General features: G+C 47.5%; 6 protein-coding genes across 6 annotated transcripts; 2 read left to right on the top strand and 4 right to left on the bottom strand.

The window, feature by feature from the left end:
• Positions 1-1,194: 1,194 nt before the first annotated feature.
• On the top strand, positions 1,195-3,029 carry N7487_003241 (Major facilitator superfamily domain general substrate transporter; the record flags this gene model as incomplete). The annotated part of the gene is made up of 3 exons (XM_056870988.1): positions 1,195-1,220; positions 1,284-1,571; positions 1,658-3,029. 3 exons carry the CDS (start codon positions 1,195-1,197, stop codon positions 3,027-3,029), a joined length of 1,686 nt encoding a protein of 561 aa, XP_056735772.1.
• A 462-nt stretch (positions 3,030-3,491) lies between these two features.
• On the top strand, positions 3,492-6,673 carry N7487_003240 (uncharacterized protein; the record flags this gene model as incomplete). The annotated part of the gene is made up of 2 exons (XM_056870987.1): positions 3,492-5,079; positions 5,151-6,673. 2 exons carry the CDS (start codon positions 3,492-3,494, stop codon positions 6,671-6,673), a joined length of 3,111 nt encoding a protein of 1,036 aa, XP_056735771.1.
• Positions 6,674-9,362: 2,689 nt separating this feature from the next.
• On the bottom strand, positions 9,363-10,271 carry N7487_003239 (uncharacterized protein; the record flags this gene model as incomplete). Its single annotated transcript, XM_056870986.1, has 1 exon — positions 9,363-10,271. The coding sequence occupies one exon, from the start codon at positions 10,269-10,271 to the stop codon at positions 9,363-9,365; it is 909 nt and encodes a 302-aa protein (XP_056735770.1).
• Positions 10,272-11,739: 1,468 nt separating this feature from the next.
• Positions 11,740-12,171, bottom strand: N7487_003238 (uncharacterized protein; the record flags this gene model as incomplete). The annotated part of the gene is made up of 1 exon (XM_056870985.1): positions 11,740-12,171. The coding sequence occupies one exon, from the start codon at positions 12,169-12,171 to the stop codon at positions 11,740-11,742; it is 432 nt and encodes a 143-aa protein (XP_056735769.1).
• A 493-nt stretch (positions 12,172-12,664) lies between these two features.
• Positions 12,665-13,545, bottom strand: N7487_003237 (uncharacterized protein; the record flags this gene model as incomplete). The annotated part of the gene is made up of 5 exons (XM_056870984.1): positions 12,665-12,825; positions 12,878-12,955; positions 13,009-13,086; positions 13,137-13,249; positions 13,301-13,545. The coding sequence occupies 5 exons, from the start codon at positions 13,543-13,545 to the stop codon at positions 12,665-12,667; spliced, it is 675 nt and encodes a 224-aa protein (XP_056735768.1).
• A 1,162-nt stretch (positions 13,546-14,707) lies between these two features.
• On the bottom strand, positions 14,708-18,015 carry N7487_003236 (uncharacterized protein; the record flags this gene model as incomplete). The annotated part of the gene is made up of 3 exons (XM_056870983.1): positions 14,708-16,865; positions 16,937-17,012; positions 17,085-18,015. 3 exons carry the CDS (start codon positions 18,013-18,015, stop codon positions 14,708-14,710), a joined length of 3,165 nt encoding a protein of 1,054 aa, XP_056735767.1.
• Between the last annotated feature and the right edge of the window lie 1,082 nt (positions 18,016-19,097).

Here is a 19,097-nt window from a genome sequence, read left to right as displayed (position 1 = left end):
AAAAAAAAGCAAAAACAAAAAGATCTGGACTCGCGGGGAATCGAACCCCGGACCACTCCCATGCTAAGGGAGTATTATACCACTAAACCACAAGCCCAGTTGATTGGTGGAGGAATGCCAAAAGTGCATTAAGAACTAGTTTCTAAAAATACATGCAATATGCAACAGATATCTTTCATTACACTCTGAACTCCTTTACCCCTAACCAATTCTTGCATTCTGCAAGTTAATTTGGCTGGTTTTATCATTAATATCAAGAAGTCCGTGCAATTGCTTCTATTAAATGATCGTTTTAGCACATTCGTATCCTTGTTCTCCGACAAATCATGAAGTGACTTGAAATATATATTTTGGTGAAAAGGTAAAAAAAAAAAAAGATATAGAATGAGGACGTGAATATGGTCAAATCCTCTATAGCCTATCTCAACTTCTACCATTCGCCGGAGTTGTCGTAACTACCTCAAGAATGTCACTAAAAAGAAACTAGAACTATGGTTGGGAGTACCACGCTTGAGATTATTTTGCTAGAATAAGGTACACTGTCCAAATCAGTCCAAATCAAGGCATTTGTGATCATGGCGGTGTCTTCATCGCGGGCGTAGCCTAGTTGTAATTCGACAGGGCGCCAACGTCATTACGAATTAGATGTATGAAAGTGGTATCGTCGACCCAATGATTCAAAATAAATAAAATTTTGGTAACAATCTAATATACCAAGAACAAATATTGATACCCAGCCCAACGACCTAACACACAAACTCGCGTCTGGATGGTACCTGTTTCAACCTCATGAACTCAAATGGGAGACAATCGCCAGATTCAGCGATGTGGGGAAAGTAATTGTGTCTTTAGTCTGGGGGATAAAAGCTGCTGCAAGCACCGCACTACACTAGTGGCTGGCAGAACATGTGATCATGTCCCAGGTGGGGAAAAATGAAAACAACAACAATGAAGGTCGAGAACCAATCCGTGGACTGTTATCTCGTCGAGAGGCGTGAAATGGAATAGGGGGCGCGTTGGCTGTTGGTCAATCCTACAGCGTTGTATTTGGTGAGGGTCAGTTGTTACACCTCAAGTGGTGCCCAGCTCCTCGAGGTTGCAATTTGATAAGATATTGGATTTACCCTGCTTGAGGTTGTCAAGATCTTCCAAGGGATTGGTTTATTTTAATCAAAACCCGGCAAATTCCCGGCAATGTCGGCGTTATCCCCTCACGAGGCGTGATAAGCTTCGACTGGGACTTTTGGCAATTACCACTAGCGTATGGAGCTTTGCACATAAAGTTCCTGTATAACCTTTCATTATTTACGTGTGTCCCTTAAATCGCGCAGAAAAACGGCGATGTCTCAGCCAACAACAGAGTCGCCATTTACTGTCGGTGCGTTGGGGAGTAGGGGCGCTGGTCTATCATGGCTCTCAAACTCCGGAATTATTAAGCTTAACCTAATCCTTGTGCTGTTACAAATCTCGAGCTATGCAACAGGTTATGATGGATCTATGATGAATGGGCTGCAGTCCCTCACCACTTGGCAAAACTCTTTCAATAACCCCGGGGCTTCTGAGTTGGGTCTGTACGTGATCAATCATGCTTCAACAGTCTGGCTAATAACCATCGGTTTCTACGCAAGAACACCAGAACTGACATAATTCTGCACAGTTTAAATGCTATACAAAATGTTGGCCAGCTCATCACCATGCCTATTTGCGCCATCAGCTGCGACAAATTTGGCCGCCGTCCAGTTCTCTTCGTTGGCGCCTTCGTTCTTTTAGTCGGCGTTGCTCTCCAGGCTGCGGCTCAAAACGTTGGGATGTTCATTGCTGCCCGAGGAATCATCGGGATGGGTCTCGTGCTAAATATCACTGCGGCGCCGCTCCTCCTCCTCGAGTTAGCCTTTCCCCGACAACAGGGACCACAGGTAGCGATATACAACAGCCTGTGGAATTTAGGTGCTCTGGTTGCTGCGTGGGTCACCTACGGCACGTTTCGCATCAATAGTACGTGGGCATGGCGACTTCCGTCGCTCCTTCAAGGCCTCTCCAGTGTGCTCCAGATTGGCCTTTGTTTCCTGATTGAGGAGTCACCACGATGGCTTATCAGCAAAGAGCGCGACGATGAAGCAAGAAAACTCATTTGCAAGTATCATGCCAACGGGGACGATTCCGATCCTTTGGTCACACTAGAGATGGAGGAAATCCGCGTTGCTCTTCAACTTGAGATGGAGGCGAGACGCACCACCTCGTACATGACCTTTTTCCAAAGTAAAGGCAACATTAGAAGATTCTTTATTATTCTTTCTGTGGGGTTCTTCTCTCAGTGGAGCGGTAATGGCCTAATCTCATACTACTTCACACTGATTCTTGACTCAATTGGCTACAAATCGGAGAGCACTCAGACCCTTATCAATGCACTTCTCACACTGTGGTCAATGATTTGGAGTTTGGTATTTGCCGCTGTGATGAATCGATTTGGTCGGCGCACTCTCTTTCTTATCTCTACCGCAGGTATACTGGCTGTCTATATCGTCTGGACAGCCCTCGAGGCTGTGTACGAGAGAGGAGCGGGGCCGGATGGAACTGGGGGTGATGACCGTTACGCGACTGGCGTTCTAGCAATGATCTTCTTGTATAATTTCTTTTACTCCGTTGGCTGGACGCCTCTGCAAGTTACTTACTGCATTGAGATCTTACCCTTCGACTTGCGCGCCCGAGGTCTCGTTTTGTATAACCTTTTCGTCGCACTTGCTGGTATCTTCAACCAGTATGTGAATCCAATCGGCGTGACGAACAGCAAGTGGAAGTTCTATATTACCTACGATGTATGGCTGGCATTTGAGCTTGTGGTGGTCTACTTCCTCTTCGTGGAAACTGGCAGTCTCAGCCTGGAAGAAACCGCCGTTATTTTGGATGGGGAAGAATACGGAAACAAGTTGATTGGAACGGCTGCATCTACAGCAGAGAGAGAAATTGGCGAGAAAGCAAAATTGCAAGCAATTGCCAACAGCCAGGAGATAGTGCCTGAGAAATTCTAGGAGGGAGAAATATGGGTGCAGGATTGGGGTAATACCCTCAAATCAACAGTTGTTGATAACTTTATATAATGATATTTTTCTTAATTCATAAGGATGTATATATATAGGGCTCAGCTATGAGAGTTTGGGAAAGCAGCTGGACGTCTATGGAACACAATCATCCATGTACATCGGCATTCTCGCCGAGCCTTCTTCCGCATCACACTATACTCCCTCATAATTAATCGGCTCCCGTATTTATCGCGCCTATTAGATCTTTATGAACCTCCTAGTAGGGTCATCTCTTGGCACATGACTTCGGCAAAATGCACTTTATATTTAGCCGGTGTTGGTGGGAAACTATTGCAGTGGCCTGCCAAAATATTAGCCCCGCCATTGCTCGGGGTTATCTGATCACCCCTCTCAACATCTCCCGGCGGTCTTTCAAACAGTGATATTTCTTCTAAGTTAAACCATCTGAGAATGTCTTTTCCTAAATCTATACCGGATTGGAACAACCTCAAAGTGATCCATAAGAACACCCTTCCACCGCGGGCGCACTTCTACAGCTACGCCTCAGAGGAACTTGCCCTCACTTTCAACCGCGACAAAAGCGAGTATATTTCCCTGAATGGCACGTGGAAATTCCGACACGATGCGTCTCCTTTCGAGGCACCTGAATGGACGGTTGCCGATCCCTTGAGTTGGGACGACATTAAAGTGCCAGGAATGTGGCAGCTACAGGGCTATTCCCACCCGACCTACACCAACGTCAACTATCCATTCCATGTGAATTCCCCTCAAGTGCCACTACTCAACGAGACTGGATCTTATTGGAGGCAGTTTGTAACTCCTTCCACGTGGAAAGAACAACAGATTCGTATCCGCTTTGAAGGCGTTGATAGTGCTTTTCATCTCTGGATCAACGGAGAAGAGGTTGGGTACTCGCAAGGTTCACGTAACCCCAGCGAGTTTGATATCACATCCCTACTCAAACCAGCCGGATCTGTGAACACCATTGCGGTGCGCGTGTACGAGTTCTGTGATGGATCGTATATCGAGCGGCAGGATCAGTGGCTTCTCAGTGGTATCTTCCGAGATGTTGGGTTGCTTGCGTTTCCGCTAAATTCAATGGTCGACTTCAACGCCGTACCAACGCTTAGCGAGGACCTATCTACAGGCCAGCTACTCACAGATGTCAAGATACAGGGGGAAGATGGCGATGTTCAGGCCAGGTTATATCGACCGGATGGCAAATTGCTCAAGGAATTGACATTCTGTTCTAAAGACTCCGGCCGTATCGATGTATCTGCTGATGATTTGAAGCTGTGGTCTGCCGAGGATCCTGTTCTCTATACATTGACCCTATCATTTAATGGCCGTACAATTACGCAGCGGGTTGGATTCCGGCGTATCGAGCAAAAAGGAGCGAACTTCTTGGTTAACGGAAAACCCATCATTTTATACGGTATGAACCGCCACGAGCATCACCATCTCCATGGCCGCGCCGTGCCATATGAAAATATGCGTGCAGACCTCATTCTGATGAAGAAACATAACATCAATGCCTTGCGTTGCTGTCATCAACCCAATGACCCCAGACTGTACGAAGTTTGTGATGAACTTGGTCTTTATGTCATGGCCGAGGCCGATCTTGAGACACATGGTTTTGACCCCGTGGAACGCTCCAATATCCCGAACCAGCACCTTATGACTGAATACGAAATTCAGGAGACATCTTACAAGATGGCTACCAAATGGACGTCCGACAATCTAGAATGGAGGGATGCTTATCTTGATCGGGCAGTTGAACTTGTTCAACGCTTCAAGAACTTCCCTTGTATTATCATGTGGTCGCTTGGCAACGAGGCGTTCTACGGGCAGAACCACGCGAGTATGTACAAGTGGATTAAACAGGCCGACCCAACTCGTCTCGTTCACTACGAGGGTGATCGGGAGGCCCTCAGCGCTGATTTATATTCCACCATGTACTGGAGTATCGACGACCTCAAAAGGCACATCAAGGAGAAGCCAGATCGACCTCTGATACAATGTGAATACGCGCACGCCAGTGAGTTTGAAATTTGCGCTTGTGCATGATATAACACGTACAATGTCTTCTAACCTGTGTTTTGAAAATAGTGGGCAACGGACCAGGTGGATTGAAAGAATACATCGAGGCCTACCGCACGGAAAAGCTGCTCCAAGGCGGCTTCATCTGGGAGTGGTGCAACCATGGCCTTCTCAAAAGAGATGGTGACATTTCATATTACGCATACGGCGGCGACTTTGGCGACGAGCCCAATGATGCCGACTTTATCCTTGATGGAATGGTGTTTTCGGATCACACACCCAGCCCGGGGCTAACCGAATACAAAAAGGCAATTGAACCAGTCACGGTGACACTCAAGGGAAGCTCCCTGGAGGTAGTAAACCATTACGACTTTAATACCCTCGACCACCTGTCAATCTCATGGCACATTGTTAAGGAAACCGGAAACACTGAGCGAGTACCATTGCAGATCCCCCAGATTAAGCCCGGAGAATCTAAGCTCCTAGATCTACCCGATGGTGTGACTTTTAGTTCTGATCCAAGCTGGCTTACCATCAACTTCCGACTCAAAGTGGCCACATCCTGGGCACCCGAAGGACATGAAGTTGCTTGGGCACAAATTCCCTTGTTTGAAGACCAAAAACCCGCAATTCCCCCAGCAGCGATCTCGTCAAAATCGACAATGTCAGTTCAGGAGGGATCTGGACGGCTATACATCAACTCCAACAGCTTCGCCTCGCACTTCACCTACGACCTAATCCGAGGAGACTTGTCGTGGTCCACCGAAAGAGGCAAAATCTTCAACAGCGGACCACAGTTAGGGATATACCGCGCCTTGACACAAAATGACGTCGGATCAGCGGGACCTAGTGCTGAGTGGAACCGCTTCCGCGTGAAAAGCAGTAGGATGCTTGTCGAATCCGCCAACTGGCGTGTTAATGACGACAACAGAAGCGTACTAATCACCACGAAAGTCCGCGTCGCACCCACCGTGCTGGAATGGGCATTCGAGGCTATCCTCACGTACACCATCACGGAGACATCCGTGGCTCTGCATGTCAAGGGTGATTTCATAGGCACGCACCCAACATACATCCCAAGAATCGGTCTCACACTCCGCCTTCCGCGACAATATGATGCTGCGACGTGGTTTGGCAGAGGTCCCGGGGAATCGTACCGTGACACAAAGTCGGCTGCACGGTTTGGAAAGTATACGGCCTCGATTGAGAGCGGTCTCGAGACGCCGTATGAGTGGCCCCAGGAGAACGGGAATCGCATCGATACACGCTGGGTGAACGTCCACTCCTCCCCTGGGTATAAGTCTTATGCTGCCTCTGCTGGAGCGATTGCGCCTATTCCTAGGATCAGAGCGTCTATGGATACGCCGTTTAGTTTCTCCCTTCGTAAGTATGCGACGGCGGAGCTTGACAGGGCTAAACACCCGCATGAGCTTTCGGAGCTGGATAACGAAACCGAGCTTAATATTGACTATGCCCATCATGGGATTGGAACAGCGAGCTGTGGGCCTGGTGCATTCGAGGGCCATAGACTTGAGGCTGGGGCGTTTGAGTTTACCACTACCTTTAGTCTCACTGGCGACGAAAAGGCCTGAGAAGATATGACAGGGAAGGAGTATTGGGATGGGTTTTGGGGGAGATATGGGGAAGGGAAGTACGTGAAAGGAAGGAGCCCTTAAGATGGCTACTTAGGTCCCATATTCTGTGTTTACCTCCCACTTCCTTTTTTGGATATCTGTCTCTCACTTGCAATCTACACCATTATTCTAGGTTAAGCTACAGTGTCTCTCATAAACTCTTTAATCCTTTCATTGTCAACCGATTACACATCGGGATATTTGGTGATCTATGGAAGCGGTCCTTGGAGCCTTGGCAATCACACTGCTACCAATATGCGTGAAAGAAGCACCGCCCTATTTGGGAGAACCGGCCAGATAATTCAGCGAGAAACTTGCCTGGTCAACGAATCCTGCTTTCCAGCACGATCATTCACTCACCATTGAGCGGGGGTTCGCGTGAGTGAACCAACTTTGTTCCATTCAATTCACCTCCTCGTATGATGAGAGACTCAAATAGCCAGTCCTCGTCATCCTAGGGGTAGTGCTGGCAGGTTTCACAGTAAGATAGTAAGGATGGCCCGCGTGATGAGACATGCTAGAAGTGTGACCGAGTACAGAAGGCTTGAAGCGAAGGATGTAACGAATAGACAGCAAGAGCACAGCTGTGAAGTGTTTCGAGGGTGGGAATAGTGGGAAGAAGGAAGGATGGACAATCCATGGATAGTAACCTTAAGTATATAAGCAAAGTGCCATGGGGATAACTTCCATGCTGGGAAATTACCAGTTAGTCCTTCTTGTGTGCCCGTTCTGCTTTCCCCTCAGCATTGGTGAGGTGATTGATAAGAATCTAGTTAAGCACGTTTTTGTACTTCTAGGGACTTCGCATTATTTCTCATAAGAATATTCATAGCTGGTGATATAAATAGGAGATGATGGATTAAGCCAACCGAACCTTAGATTCTCCGTTTCTGAAAGGTGGTGGGAAGTATATTGAAAGGGGACTGTGTAGAATTGACAGAGTGAGAACGAACTGTACCTTCCTTTTATAATCTTTCTTCTTCCTTGTCTAACAAACAAACATTCCCCCTCCCTTCCCTTTACCTCCATCCTATATAGACCAAGAAAGTCCTACAATCCACAATACTCAGACCCTTCTTGGTGGGACAGGCTGATTCCTCTCAACTCTCTTTCCCCTCCATGCTATTGTTGTTAGAGGAAGTTGTGCTGGAAGCCACCAATGCAAGGTAAGTCTCATCACAACTAGATTGGACGGTTGGAGATAACTTCTCATATCCCTATATAGGCTGACATTTCCATCTACATGACCATCTGGATGAATGTGCCAGTCACTTTATCAACGTCATATCAAAAACGCTAGATCGCGGTGTGATCTTCGGATCACCAAAATGGAGTCTCTGCTGACCTCGCTCCCCATACAAAAAGGAAGGGACAGCGTGCTGGCTGATCGTGATACAGCAGCATAGCAGCCAAGGTTGCATGTTCTGGAGGTCCCCGGTAGGCACAAAACACAGTTACGCGCACCGTTGCGACTATTCTTGAGGTAAGTATGCTTTTCTCATCCTAGCTAGCTTGGGTGGGGAATGTAAGCACTGAATCTAATGTGTGATTCTCTAGTAATGACCTCAAACCCCGGCCACTGGCACCAAAACTTTCAGCAGTTGCGAGATATGCCTGACATCAAGGTTTCATGCGTGTCGTCACACACTGCCCCTTGAAGCTGTCCGTGAGAACTCACCTCGAGTAAGAACCGCATTCTCATTCTCCACATTCTTCTCCCATTCCTGAACCCGGTGATGAGATGCCAAGCGATGTATCAAACTATCCCACCATGCCATCCTGCGTTATCTCGATATTTATTGACCCCTTTTACTACACCAGACAACGCGATTGGATTGAGCGGCGTTACAGTTCTTCCAACGAGAAAGAGAGAAATACGCTCGGGAACTACAGGATGGCTTATTGCCTTCACCTCATTCCACAAAGGGGATCTCTTTGACACCATCCCTGAAGCTGCTGATATCGACAAATCCGATGGTTAATCTAACGACTGACCCCTCCCTCCTCTCCTGTTTCTAAATATTCCTCTAACTTGGCCTCTGAACATGCCTCGGTCCAATCTCGTCCTTTCACCCTCCTGGAATTTCTTTCTACCATAAATTGAGCGGGAAGTGCAGAGGCCTTCATTCATGACTCCCAACGAGCATCGAATTGAGGAGGTTATGTGGTGCCTTGTAGGCACTGGGGAGCTTGAAAAATCTCTCTAGGTTATAGAAGATACCCTTTCAACTGTTGTCCGAAACCTTGATTGCGTTACACATAACTAGGGCAACTTCCCGAGGCATCTCGGTGTTCCGCGGAACGATAGGAGGACATGAAAATGCCAGAAGGGGAACCTACTGGCTGGCGTGGATACAGCCAAACGACAAGTCTGATGGATTTCTACTATTGGCGTACGGATGCCACCAGCCCAATCCATGTAACGGGTAATTCCCGCCATCTACCAAGCCGGCCCGTTTGATGCTTTATATTGGTCATGATATTTTGAAGGTCCTCTAGATAGGGCAGTGGGCATTTTTAGAATAAACCAAGTAAGACGAGATGCCCAAGATAATTCAACCAACATTTCATTTCATTTAAACCACATGCGATCAGATCCTGGTTTGGAACTATGGCAGCTCTGTTTTATCACTTACCATCTTCAAAATCACAGGCTCTTAACAAATGCACGTTGAGGCCCGAGATTCGTAAAGTCTCCTGGTGTCTTTACCGATATCCATGCAATTATTTTCTCACGTGTAACCTCTGCCAGGACACCCTCGCGCGATATTTCTCCAGAAAGTGACATTGCAAAGAGCGGTCGAAGAACCTCGAGATAATAAGCGCATATGTGCTGTACCCATTCGACATCCAGATCCTTCCCATGTCTCCGCATGACTATGATGCTCCCATCGAAGCGCCAATGGGACCTGAGAGGCATGCCCCAACTGTCAGATTTTTCGTCTATATCAGTGGCTAGAGCTTCAGCATGGAGGTTTCTCCAAGGATCCTCCGGTAGTTCATCCAGTAGCTTGATTCCATCACTCAGTTCGTCACGATCGATCTCGCATATCCACATCGGATCTTCAAGTGCCATTGACAGGTCCGAAATCAGTTTAGTGCTTGGGAAATCACGATCGACAACTACCGATTGAAACTGTCCACAGCCCTTGAGCTTCTGCTCAAGGGGGCAGCTAATTTGAACAGCCCTCACAGAGCCGCCACTGGGTGTTTCGCGGATAGTTTCATCAAAATATGTGCTGAAGTAGTCCAGGATGTGTCGAAAGTCAGCGCAATCTATATCAAGGTATTCGGATGATGGGTCCCCGCGCCTGCCACTCATCGCAACATAATCTCCGCATAGGTTGTAAGGTACTCGCATACCGTGGCAGGCCTTTACAGCATGCTGAATGGATTGGTTGGTCTTGGGTGGTCTTTCATCCCAGTCTTGATAGTATATCGTGATTTGGTGATCTAAGATCAATCCCCGCCGCTTGTTCTCATGAAATGGTAGGGTAAACAAGACAGAATGATTTGGGCCCAGAAACCCACCAAAATCGGCATGGAATTCGTCCATTATCGAAATTATGGGTACCCATACAAGCTCTGGCTCTTTCGTGTCTCTCGGAAACCAAATGCCGATCTTGTGCGCGTCCGACGGGCGCTTATTTCGAAATTCAAGGTACTGTGAGCATAAAAGCTGGTGCGCTGGCTGGTCTAATTGTTGACATCTTTTGGAACAATACCAGGTGGAACCGCAGTTATCACACAAACCATCCGCGGGGCGGGGCATTTGGCAGATAACGCAAAGGCTCTTCAAGTTATGATAAAATATTCTTCGCGGGCCGATAGATCTGGGGTTCAAGCTACAAGGCTGTTAGCTATACCCTGTCCAAAGTGGAGTTTCTGTGTCCGCACAGGATTTGCATGTTTTGCCGATATTCCTGGCTTCTGTTTTCGGCTATTTTTCTAAGTGCGTGCTGCCGCGCGAGAATAAGGATGTCCGTAGACCTCAACTCAGAGACCGCTGATGATTGCTGTACAGCATGTGTTTTCGAAAATTCCGTTGGCTCAATGAGATCTTGCAGTCTCTCCTTTATGGCTTCAGACAACAGCCTTATTCGCGGTTGCATAGTGTTTAAGCTAAGTACCGGGACACCCCATAAAGGGTGGCATTGACCATGACAGCCGCGGACTCTGAGCTTCAAGGATGACGAGGCTAAAAAGCGCTTACAAAGAAAGCATGCCTTTTTGCTACACCCAAGGTACAGAGTTGTCGGTGTCAGTGAGGGTTCTGCCTTGTAGCGTGCCAGGAGCTGCATTTCGCAGTGAACTGTAGGGGTACGAAAACAGTCTTTTTCGAAGTTCCGGCTCTTTTCAGCGATGACATTAGGCAACAATCCATCTGTGACGGGAAGTTGAAGCTTCTTCCAAGCTTTCTTTGCCGTTTGTTTATGGCGTTTTTGAAGTCGAACAGGATCTGGCGGTGACAGTTCGATAAAGATGGCCGCCCGAAAGCTAGGCAATAGCCGGGCGATGTGAGATAAGACATGGAGATCAGTTACTGGCCTTGCCAAAGTTCGCAATTTCTTCATTACTTTGATGATATCCGCGCAAGGCAGCATATCTTTCAGCTTAGAGTGCGCTTTGTGTGACGAGCGAAGGGCGAGAGCCGCAAGTTCTACAATTTGACAAATCTGGTTTTCCCTCTCCAGGAGAGTCGATGATTTCGATTTGTTGAAATCGAAATCAAGCAGCTCTAATATGAGACCCTCGGTTGCGTTGGAAGCTAATGGGTGTGCTTCGGAACAACACCCAAGGAGACACGTTACATCCTCAGACTGACTTCCACCGGATGATCGAAGGGTAGGACGCAATAGCGACCCTTTCAAAAGCTGTACAGTTTCTTTCACACCGTAGTTCACCCGACTAGCGTTGTATATTATTGTTTCGCGCAAGAATTCATGATCATGCACGGAATTCTGATGTGAAAGAGCTTGACACGAAGTTAGAATGTACAATAGATCGTACCGCTAAGTAGTGTTTTACTTACGTTCCCCTCGTCTACTAAGGAAGCGAGCCAGTGAAGAAAGATACCTCTTGTCTTCGCGCCTGAATCCAGAGTTTCGAGCGATATCAATTTCGATTGAATCTTCTTTCTCTCTCAACCCGGCAGCAGTAACATGTTTCCCTCCCTTTGTGTGGGCGAGTAGCTCACTGATACTATTTAAAAACTTCTCCCGCAGCTCTTTATCACCAACCGCCAAAAGTGCAGTGTCTGTACTTGTGTTGTCAAAATTAGGACCGTCATCATAGTCCTCGTCGTCATCAGTTGTCTCATCATCAGATGTTGTATGATTGGGCTGCAGCGGCTTATCTGACACGGGAGTGGTGTAGGGATTCCAATAAGAGAGCAAATGGGATGCCCAAACAACTTTTGCAACTTCATCAATCGCTTTAAGTGATGGGGTTTCCATGCTTAATTTGAGATACTCCAAGATGGCCGAAAATGGAGAATGGCAAGGGAAGGCCTAAGATGAAAAAGTTGGTGGTGGAAATGGGCTGAGAGTACATACCAGTGGGTTGGGGGCGTGAACCTACGTGGCGCATGTGCTGGCAGTGCATTAGGGTGGAATTGAAGTACCTCATGTAGTTCAAGCGGACGGCGCCAAATGACCGCCTAGTACCAAGTCCACTCACGAATCAGCAGTCATCACTGGTCTCATAAAGGTTTCAAGCAAATACGTTTACACGATGCATATACGACGTGCTATATTATAAGGATACTTAACCAAGATCGGCCTTTTTCTAGTTTAGCGTCCCCCGCTCTATACAGATATATATATAATTATACTGATTTTGATAAAAGACAAGTTAATTCTGCATATTTCTACATCTTCATATTCCTTTACCACAATACAATACAATGTGCTGTCTGATCGGCTAGCTTGTAGATCCCAACAAGATTGTTTACAGGTTGTAGGTGTGAGACTGAATCTTGATGCTAGACACAGTCCAGGTCTTTCCGTTGTCGTTTGTCTTCAAACCGGAAGAAGTTGCCTCTTCGATAGCCAGAGTGTCACTGAAGGAGGAATCCACGGCGTCCAGGATGATGGTAGTGTCGAGGTATTCTACAACAATTAGCATGTGTTTGAGGACTTGAATATATAAACGCGAACTCACCGTGTGCTGCAGCAGTGCTCTTGCAAGCATCATCCTGGCATTCGACAGCGGTACCCCAGCCCTGTGCCTGGCCGGAACCTAGAAAGGATTGTCAGTTGGAGACTGGTATTATCATTAGACCTAGGACTTACTGGTTGAAAGAGTCGACACAACCTCTCCGTTGATGAAGACAGTCTGGTCGTACTTACTGGTATCGTCGTTGTACTTGTCTATGGGATAGTTAGCTCATGTTTATGAGACCCAATAAATCAAAACTTACAGTGCATTGTAATCTCATCACCAGCATCAGCAGGGACCTGCTTTCCGCCCAGCTGGGTGCCTTGGAGGGTACTGGCCCACGTGCACCATTGTCCAGACTTTGCGCCACAGTTTCTACAGGAGTCAGTTCTGAATCATGCGTGCATTTGTACTTCCATCACTCACGCGGCAGGGTCGGAGAAAGAAACGGCTAGGGCCTGAATCAAATCACCACCGCTTGTTCCCATACCGGGCCACAAGGCAAGACGGTCTTTCTGTGGGCTTGGCACCTCGGGGAGCACAAGTGTGGTGTTTGCTTCACGGATCCATGACGAGGTAGGGCCGAGGGAGAAGTGAGGGCCGAATCCGATCTGATCTTGGGCATTGACAAGGCCAAGGACGGCGAGGACGGCGAGGTTTCGGAGAGACATTATGGATGTAAGTGGTTAATTAAATGTGGAAGAATCAAGCTCTGGGTGGGAAGAGCAGCTTTATATGATCAAATATTCAAGATTAGGGGTTAAGAGTTGCTATTGACACAGTTAAGGGGAAAAGTGAATCGGATCATTCCACTCCACCAATCTATGATTTCTCCGTTCCAAACTTCTGAATTTTGAACGTGCATTTAAGACATAGACAAGATTGGATTTCCTTGTTTCATATGAGCTGTCTTTGAAACAGACTAGGGTTGTTGATCCCCAACCGGAAGAAGTGGGGACCGAAACAACATCCTAGTTCAAGTTTGTTACATATAGCATCTAAGCAACGCCAGTTTTGCGCATCTGGGCATTATTTCACTCGAGGATTGTTGCAGAATGAGAGTATTTTGAAGAGCGAGGCGGGACTGAAATTATTTTGATCAGGCTGTAGTTCTATACCTTAGCTTACTCGACTGCATGAGGATAATATATTTCTAACCACTACACGCCCTAGTGATGTTTTACGGCATTTGATGGAGCTAATAAGCTTATTGCAACACTATAAATAACTATAAAGTAATCAACAAGATATATCCTAATTATTACTCGTACTCGTATCCTTTTAAAATCCGGTCCAAGCCGACGGGCCAAAAGTGTACTTCCCTTACTGAGGTTATACATATCTCTCTTCGTAGCCTTCAATTTCAAACATTCTAAGAAATTTCTCTATGTTTTCTCGCGGTACCTTGGGAAAGTATAATCCGTCAGAAATGCTATTTGGACCCCTATTTCAACAATTTCGCGGTAAGGCGTTGCTTGCCCCGCTGAGCCCCGTATCCGCACCGTCACACCCTATTGCGGGGCAATTACAACCTCGACGCCCTCTTAAAATCCTAGTGATTTAAATTTACCATCCACACTCTCGTGTATGCTATTAACACTGAACCATGTAGGAATCACGGAATCAGTTTGCCCTTGACCCTGTGGACTGATGGTGAAATACTAGCCTTCGAGTCAACAGAAAATTTCTATTGTGTTTACATAGAGCACTGGAAAGCGATCTGTAACACCTTTGAAATATCCTCATGTAAATAATTTCCTACTTGGGCTTAGTGGGTCGTGTTTCACGGAAATGTTTCGCTGTAGTAACATGTTCCATTTCATTAACCACCCCTCAAAATTGCCACTGCGCACACCAGTTTCTCATCAATTCAGGCGAAACTTCCTCCATCTGCCGCATTGTCAAACTATAAGACTCAGTTCTTGTGGTAGCCAGCGGTGCTGCCTTGATTCCCATCTTCACACCCTCTGCCGCCGATCGATATGTGTCGAGCAGCTTCACCGCCGGGTTATCATCTACCACAGGATGAACCAGAGTCTTTTGAAGTGCATGGATCCACTCTTCCAATGAGACCACCTTTTGGATTCTCTCGCCATAAAACTCACGCAGGATGGGTATGAGGCTAGACCAGTTGGTAGCCTTTGGATTGAGTGCATGGAAGTACCCGGCAATCTCTTCTACCGACCAAAAAAACGTCACACCCGAAACATCCAGTATCACATTCGCGATGTCCTCCACTGGCGCCCAACCCACATCTTCAAATGTGCCAAGGGAGTCAGGCAGGAGACCTAGGTAAACGGAACTGCGCACTAAGCTTGGAAGCCACTCTTGTGGATTCCATTTGCCTTTCTCGCCACGCGGGCCCGCAACTTGCCCAACCCGTACGATGACACTAGGCACACCCGATACCTTAGCAGCTGTATCAAGAATCGTACTGCTTGCGAGCTTTGATTGACTATATCCCATTGTTGCGAGGGACCAATCTGGCAGCGCTGTCTCAGGTACAGGTACCTCGGGGCTCTCCCATCTCTCAACCGTTCCAATGCTTGAAATAAACGTTATAGGAACAACTTTGCGCGCAGATTGTGAGCTGAAATCGACCAGGTTGCGTACCCCGCGGATGTGCGGCTCAAACGACGCCACGGACATGTTAAAGTTGACAGGCCAGGCATTGTGGATCACGCGGTCCACCTCATCTGCAAGTCGACTCCTTATCTCGGGGGCAAGGCCCAAGTCTGGTTCCGCAAGATTTACCTGCAGGAACTCGGCCCGGGAGAAATCAGTCGATAATCCCCTGGATGTACTCGCCTCAATATGTCGCTCTACAATGTCCACAGAACGGTTGAAACAGATTACTTTGCTCACATTGGAACATTTCAAGGTGAAGTCCAGCAAGTACGATCCCAGTGCACCCGTTGTGCCTGTGATGATGATGACTTGTCCTTTGTTGGCAGGAGCTGGCTTATTCGGCACTGCATCTGGAAGGTCGTGGATATATTTGTTGACGAGTGCAGTGCAAATGGTTGTTTCATCTGCCATCACACCTGGATCGTCGGTTGGGCCACCCTCTTTGCAATTTGCGCGGACCAGGGAGAAGACATACGCCGCTAGCTGTGTGATCGTTGGATGGGCATAGATAGCCCTCAATTCCACCGCCTGCTCGCTGGCTTTAACACCCAATTTATCCAGGGCGACAAACAGCGCGCGAGAGAGTTGAATGGCTTGTAGCGAATCCATACCAGCGGTAAAGAAATCATCATCTGTGTTCAACTCAGGGATTTTGAACACGCTCCGAACCAATTCGTGAACAGAACCCAAAACTGACGTCTCAGAAGTGACATCAAGATCCACAGCCACGACCAAGTTGTCTCTATTATCAAAGAAGGTTTTAATGTCTTCCGCGTATAACCTTTCCACCATAGCGCGTTGAATGCTGCCTTTACCTGCGCGAGGAAAAGGGCGCTCCGGATCCGACAAAAAGACATAATCGCGTAAGATGCGGCCGTGTGCAACCGTTTCAGCATTAACCTTCTCAATTGTTGGCCAAATATCATCAATAAAGAGCTGCCTTTCCTTTTCATCTTTGGGATACTGAACTGGCTCGATCATTAGTCCAGCATGGAATTGCTTACTACCAACAACCTGCGCACTGAACACCGCTGGGTGGCCCATGATGGCCCCTTCAATAGTCAAGGGGTTGAGCTTCTCTCCCGTAGAGAAGACAATTATGTCGTCGGCCCGTCCCACGTATGTCCAATGGTCTTCCAAAGTTGGGTGCGGCTGGTACAGGTCTTTGGTGCTGAACTCGTCCAGCTGGGGAAAGGTATAGAAGCAACCCTGCAGGCCTGGGTGTTTGTCCTTGCGCACTATGACTTGCTCATACGTATTGTCGCCAATCAACCGCCATTTGATGCCCATTATATCACTTGGGATGACGAACCACGGCCACATAGCGGGGTCCGGTTGAGAGTAATAAGGAAAGAAAGAGAACCTAACACGATTAGTCAGTAAAGCATTTGGCAGATCTCATACTGCGAGCATTTAATTTGGAGGATTTCTTACTCAGTAGCTGCAATAGCGTTCGCCGTCTTGATATGATAGTTTGCCAGTCGGTTAGCCGTCTCGGGGGTAATAGCGCCTGCAGGGATGCTCCGAGTTAGCTACATAGCACGGAGGAAATCAAGCAACAGAGATTGCGGATGTAACGGACCTCCACCAAAAGCCACGATATGGAGTTTTTTAAGCTCAATCATTGCCTCCTCCGAGTGAGACATATGGTCCAGGATGGCTGGCGGTATAGCGGTCCACCCCGGGTTACTGTTTTGTAGCCACTGGACCACATTGTCGCCTGTTATAGGACGAGAGGGATCCCGGAATACCATCGTTGTATTATAGTAGAAGGTACACAAAGTCGAGATCATAATACCTGCAGCGTGAAATAAGGGCATGACGAGCAGGTGGCGCGGATTAGGAGAGCTGGTCCATGTTGGGAGCCAAGGTAAGGTGCCATCGCGAGCCGGTACGTAACGATGAAGATCATTCTGAGCAACCATGCCCTGCCGCAAGACCACTGCTTTGGGAAAGCCGGTACTGCCACTTGTGTGCAGTACCACATAAGGGTCCCATTCTGCCTCGGCAAATGTCTTCGTATAAAGAACAGGTGTCACTCCATCAACAACCCACTCATCAAATGGCGCTATACCTACACTCTTCATTGCCGGCCTTGCATCCACCCACGGCTGCACCATTGACACAAACTGCTGTTCATGGTATAGTATGTTGCAATTTGTTTTATCGAACAAGTTCAGTTGCGCCTCGATCGAGTTACGAGGCGAAATGAGCAGGGCTTGGTAGCCGGCCTTGATGGCACCGACCACGAAGATGGGGTAGCGGGGGTCTTCCAAGCCTATGTAGGCCACTGTAGGGAATTTGCCAGGCGCCGGATGTCCATTTTGTGTAATGAGCATGTTTGCGACATAATTGACGGCATTGGCGACCTGAGCCCAAGTTACAGGCTTCCATCCATCCGACGGATTGTTGCTCCGTGGAATTGACATGCACTCAACATTGGGAGTTTGCCGAGCCGTCTCGTCAATAACATTTGGTATCAGACGTTTTCCGCATTCTCCACCGAGGAACATATTGGCTGAGGAGTCCTTTGTAGTGCCAACAATATAGGCAACGTCAGTAACAGGAGGACGCTGGAAGATTATTCTTTGGATGCTGAGGTGGAAAGCTGTCCCGGAGTTGAAATTGTGAAAAATTCGCAGGCTGGGTGGGGGGTGGCCTTAAATAATTGACACAAAGATAGCTGATGCGGGGATATAGACCTTGGGGCGGTAATTCGTTCCCGTGATGCCACGTTTGAGGCCACTTTTATGCAAGTCGTCAGCTTAAATAACTTTGGATGAACATATTCAAAGTCATAGCTGCCGGAATTATGAGCTAAGTATAGCCAAATGTGCTCGGGCAGTAGTTTCCACATTTCGATAAATATGTAAAACGATTGAAATACGGAGTAGAAAACATCCATATATCAGCTCTTCTTTAATTCGCTGATGACCTTTGCATTGTAGACGCTATATTGTCTAATATCAGTGTGTTTCAGATGGGGAAAAAAGGACCGCTTGCATAAAATGGCGAACAAATTCCGCATGGGGATTTCTTCATTGCTGTTCCATTGCTGTACACGGGCTTGTGGAATCTCCTATCGGCGAGACGAAGGAAGATTGAAAGTTGATACGTCCTGCGTGATCTGCAAAGGCAAAATCTTGTCTATGAATAAATATGCTTTGCTGTCGGGAAGACCTTTTTCGATGAAGTTGAGTTCAAAGCATTTTTCAAAGACGGCTAGAAACATACCACGGAATAATATCATCGTCGTCTCAAGCACGTACTCGTAACAAATCGCAGCCACAAAACAAGACTGGATGGTGGCATGCTAAGGCGCCCCGTCCCTAGGCGCCCCGTACCCACTCGTCCCGTTCGTGTGAACCACCCAAGTGGGGCTTATCTGTGAGATTGAACGCCACAGTGCTTGGTATAGTACGAGGCTGAGTTTCCTATATACACTAGGTATACCCAATGTCCGAAACACTGTTTAGAATTTGCCTTGTTATTTTGCATAGTTAGATGATACTCATCGCGCGCTTAGTTGCCATATCTTCCCATCTTTCACAAGGTTCGCCAACACCTCTTCACTGTAATCATCCACTCGAACGGG

Source organism: Penicillium crustosum (assembly GCF_028827405.1).
Source record: "Penicillium crustosum strain IBT 35664 chromosome Unknown utg000001l_segment0_segment0, whole genome shotgun sequence".
Classification (NCBI taxonomy): domain Eukaryota; kingdom Fungi; phylum Ascomycota; class Eurotiomycetes; order Eurotiales; family Aspergillaceae; genus Penicillium; species Penicillium crustosum.
The sequence above is the reverse complement of the archived record's forward strand: the minus strand, read 5'-3'. Positions and strand labels throughout refer to the sequence as shown.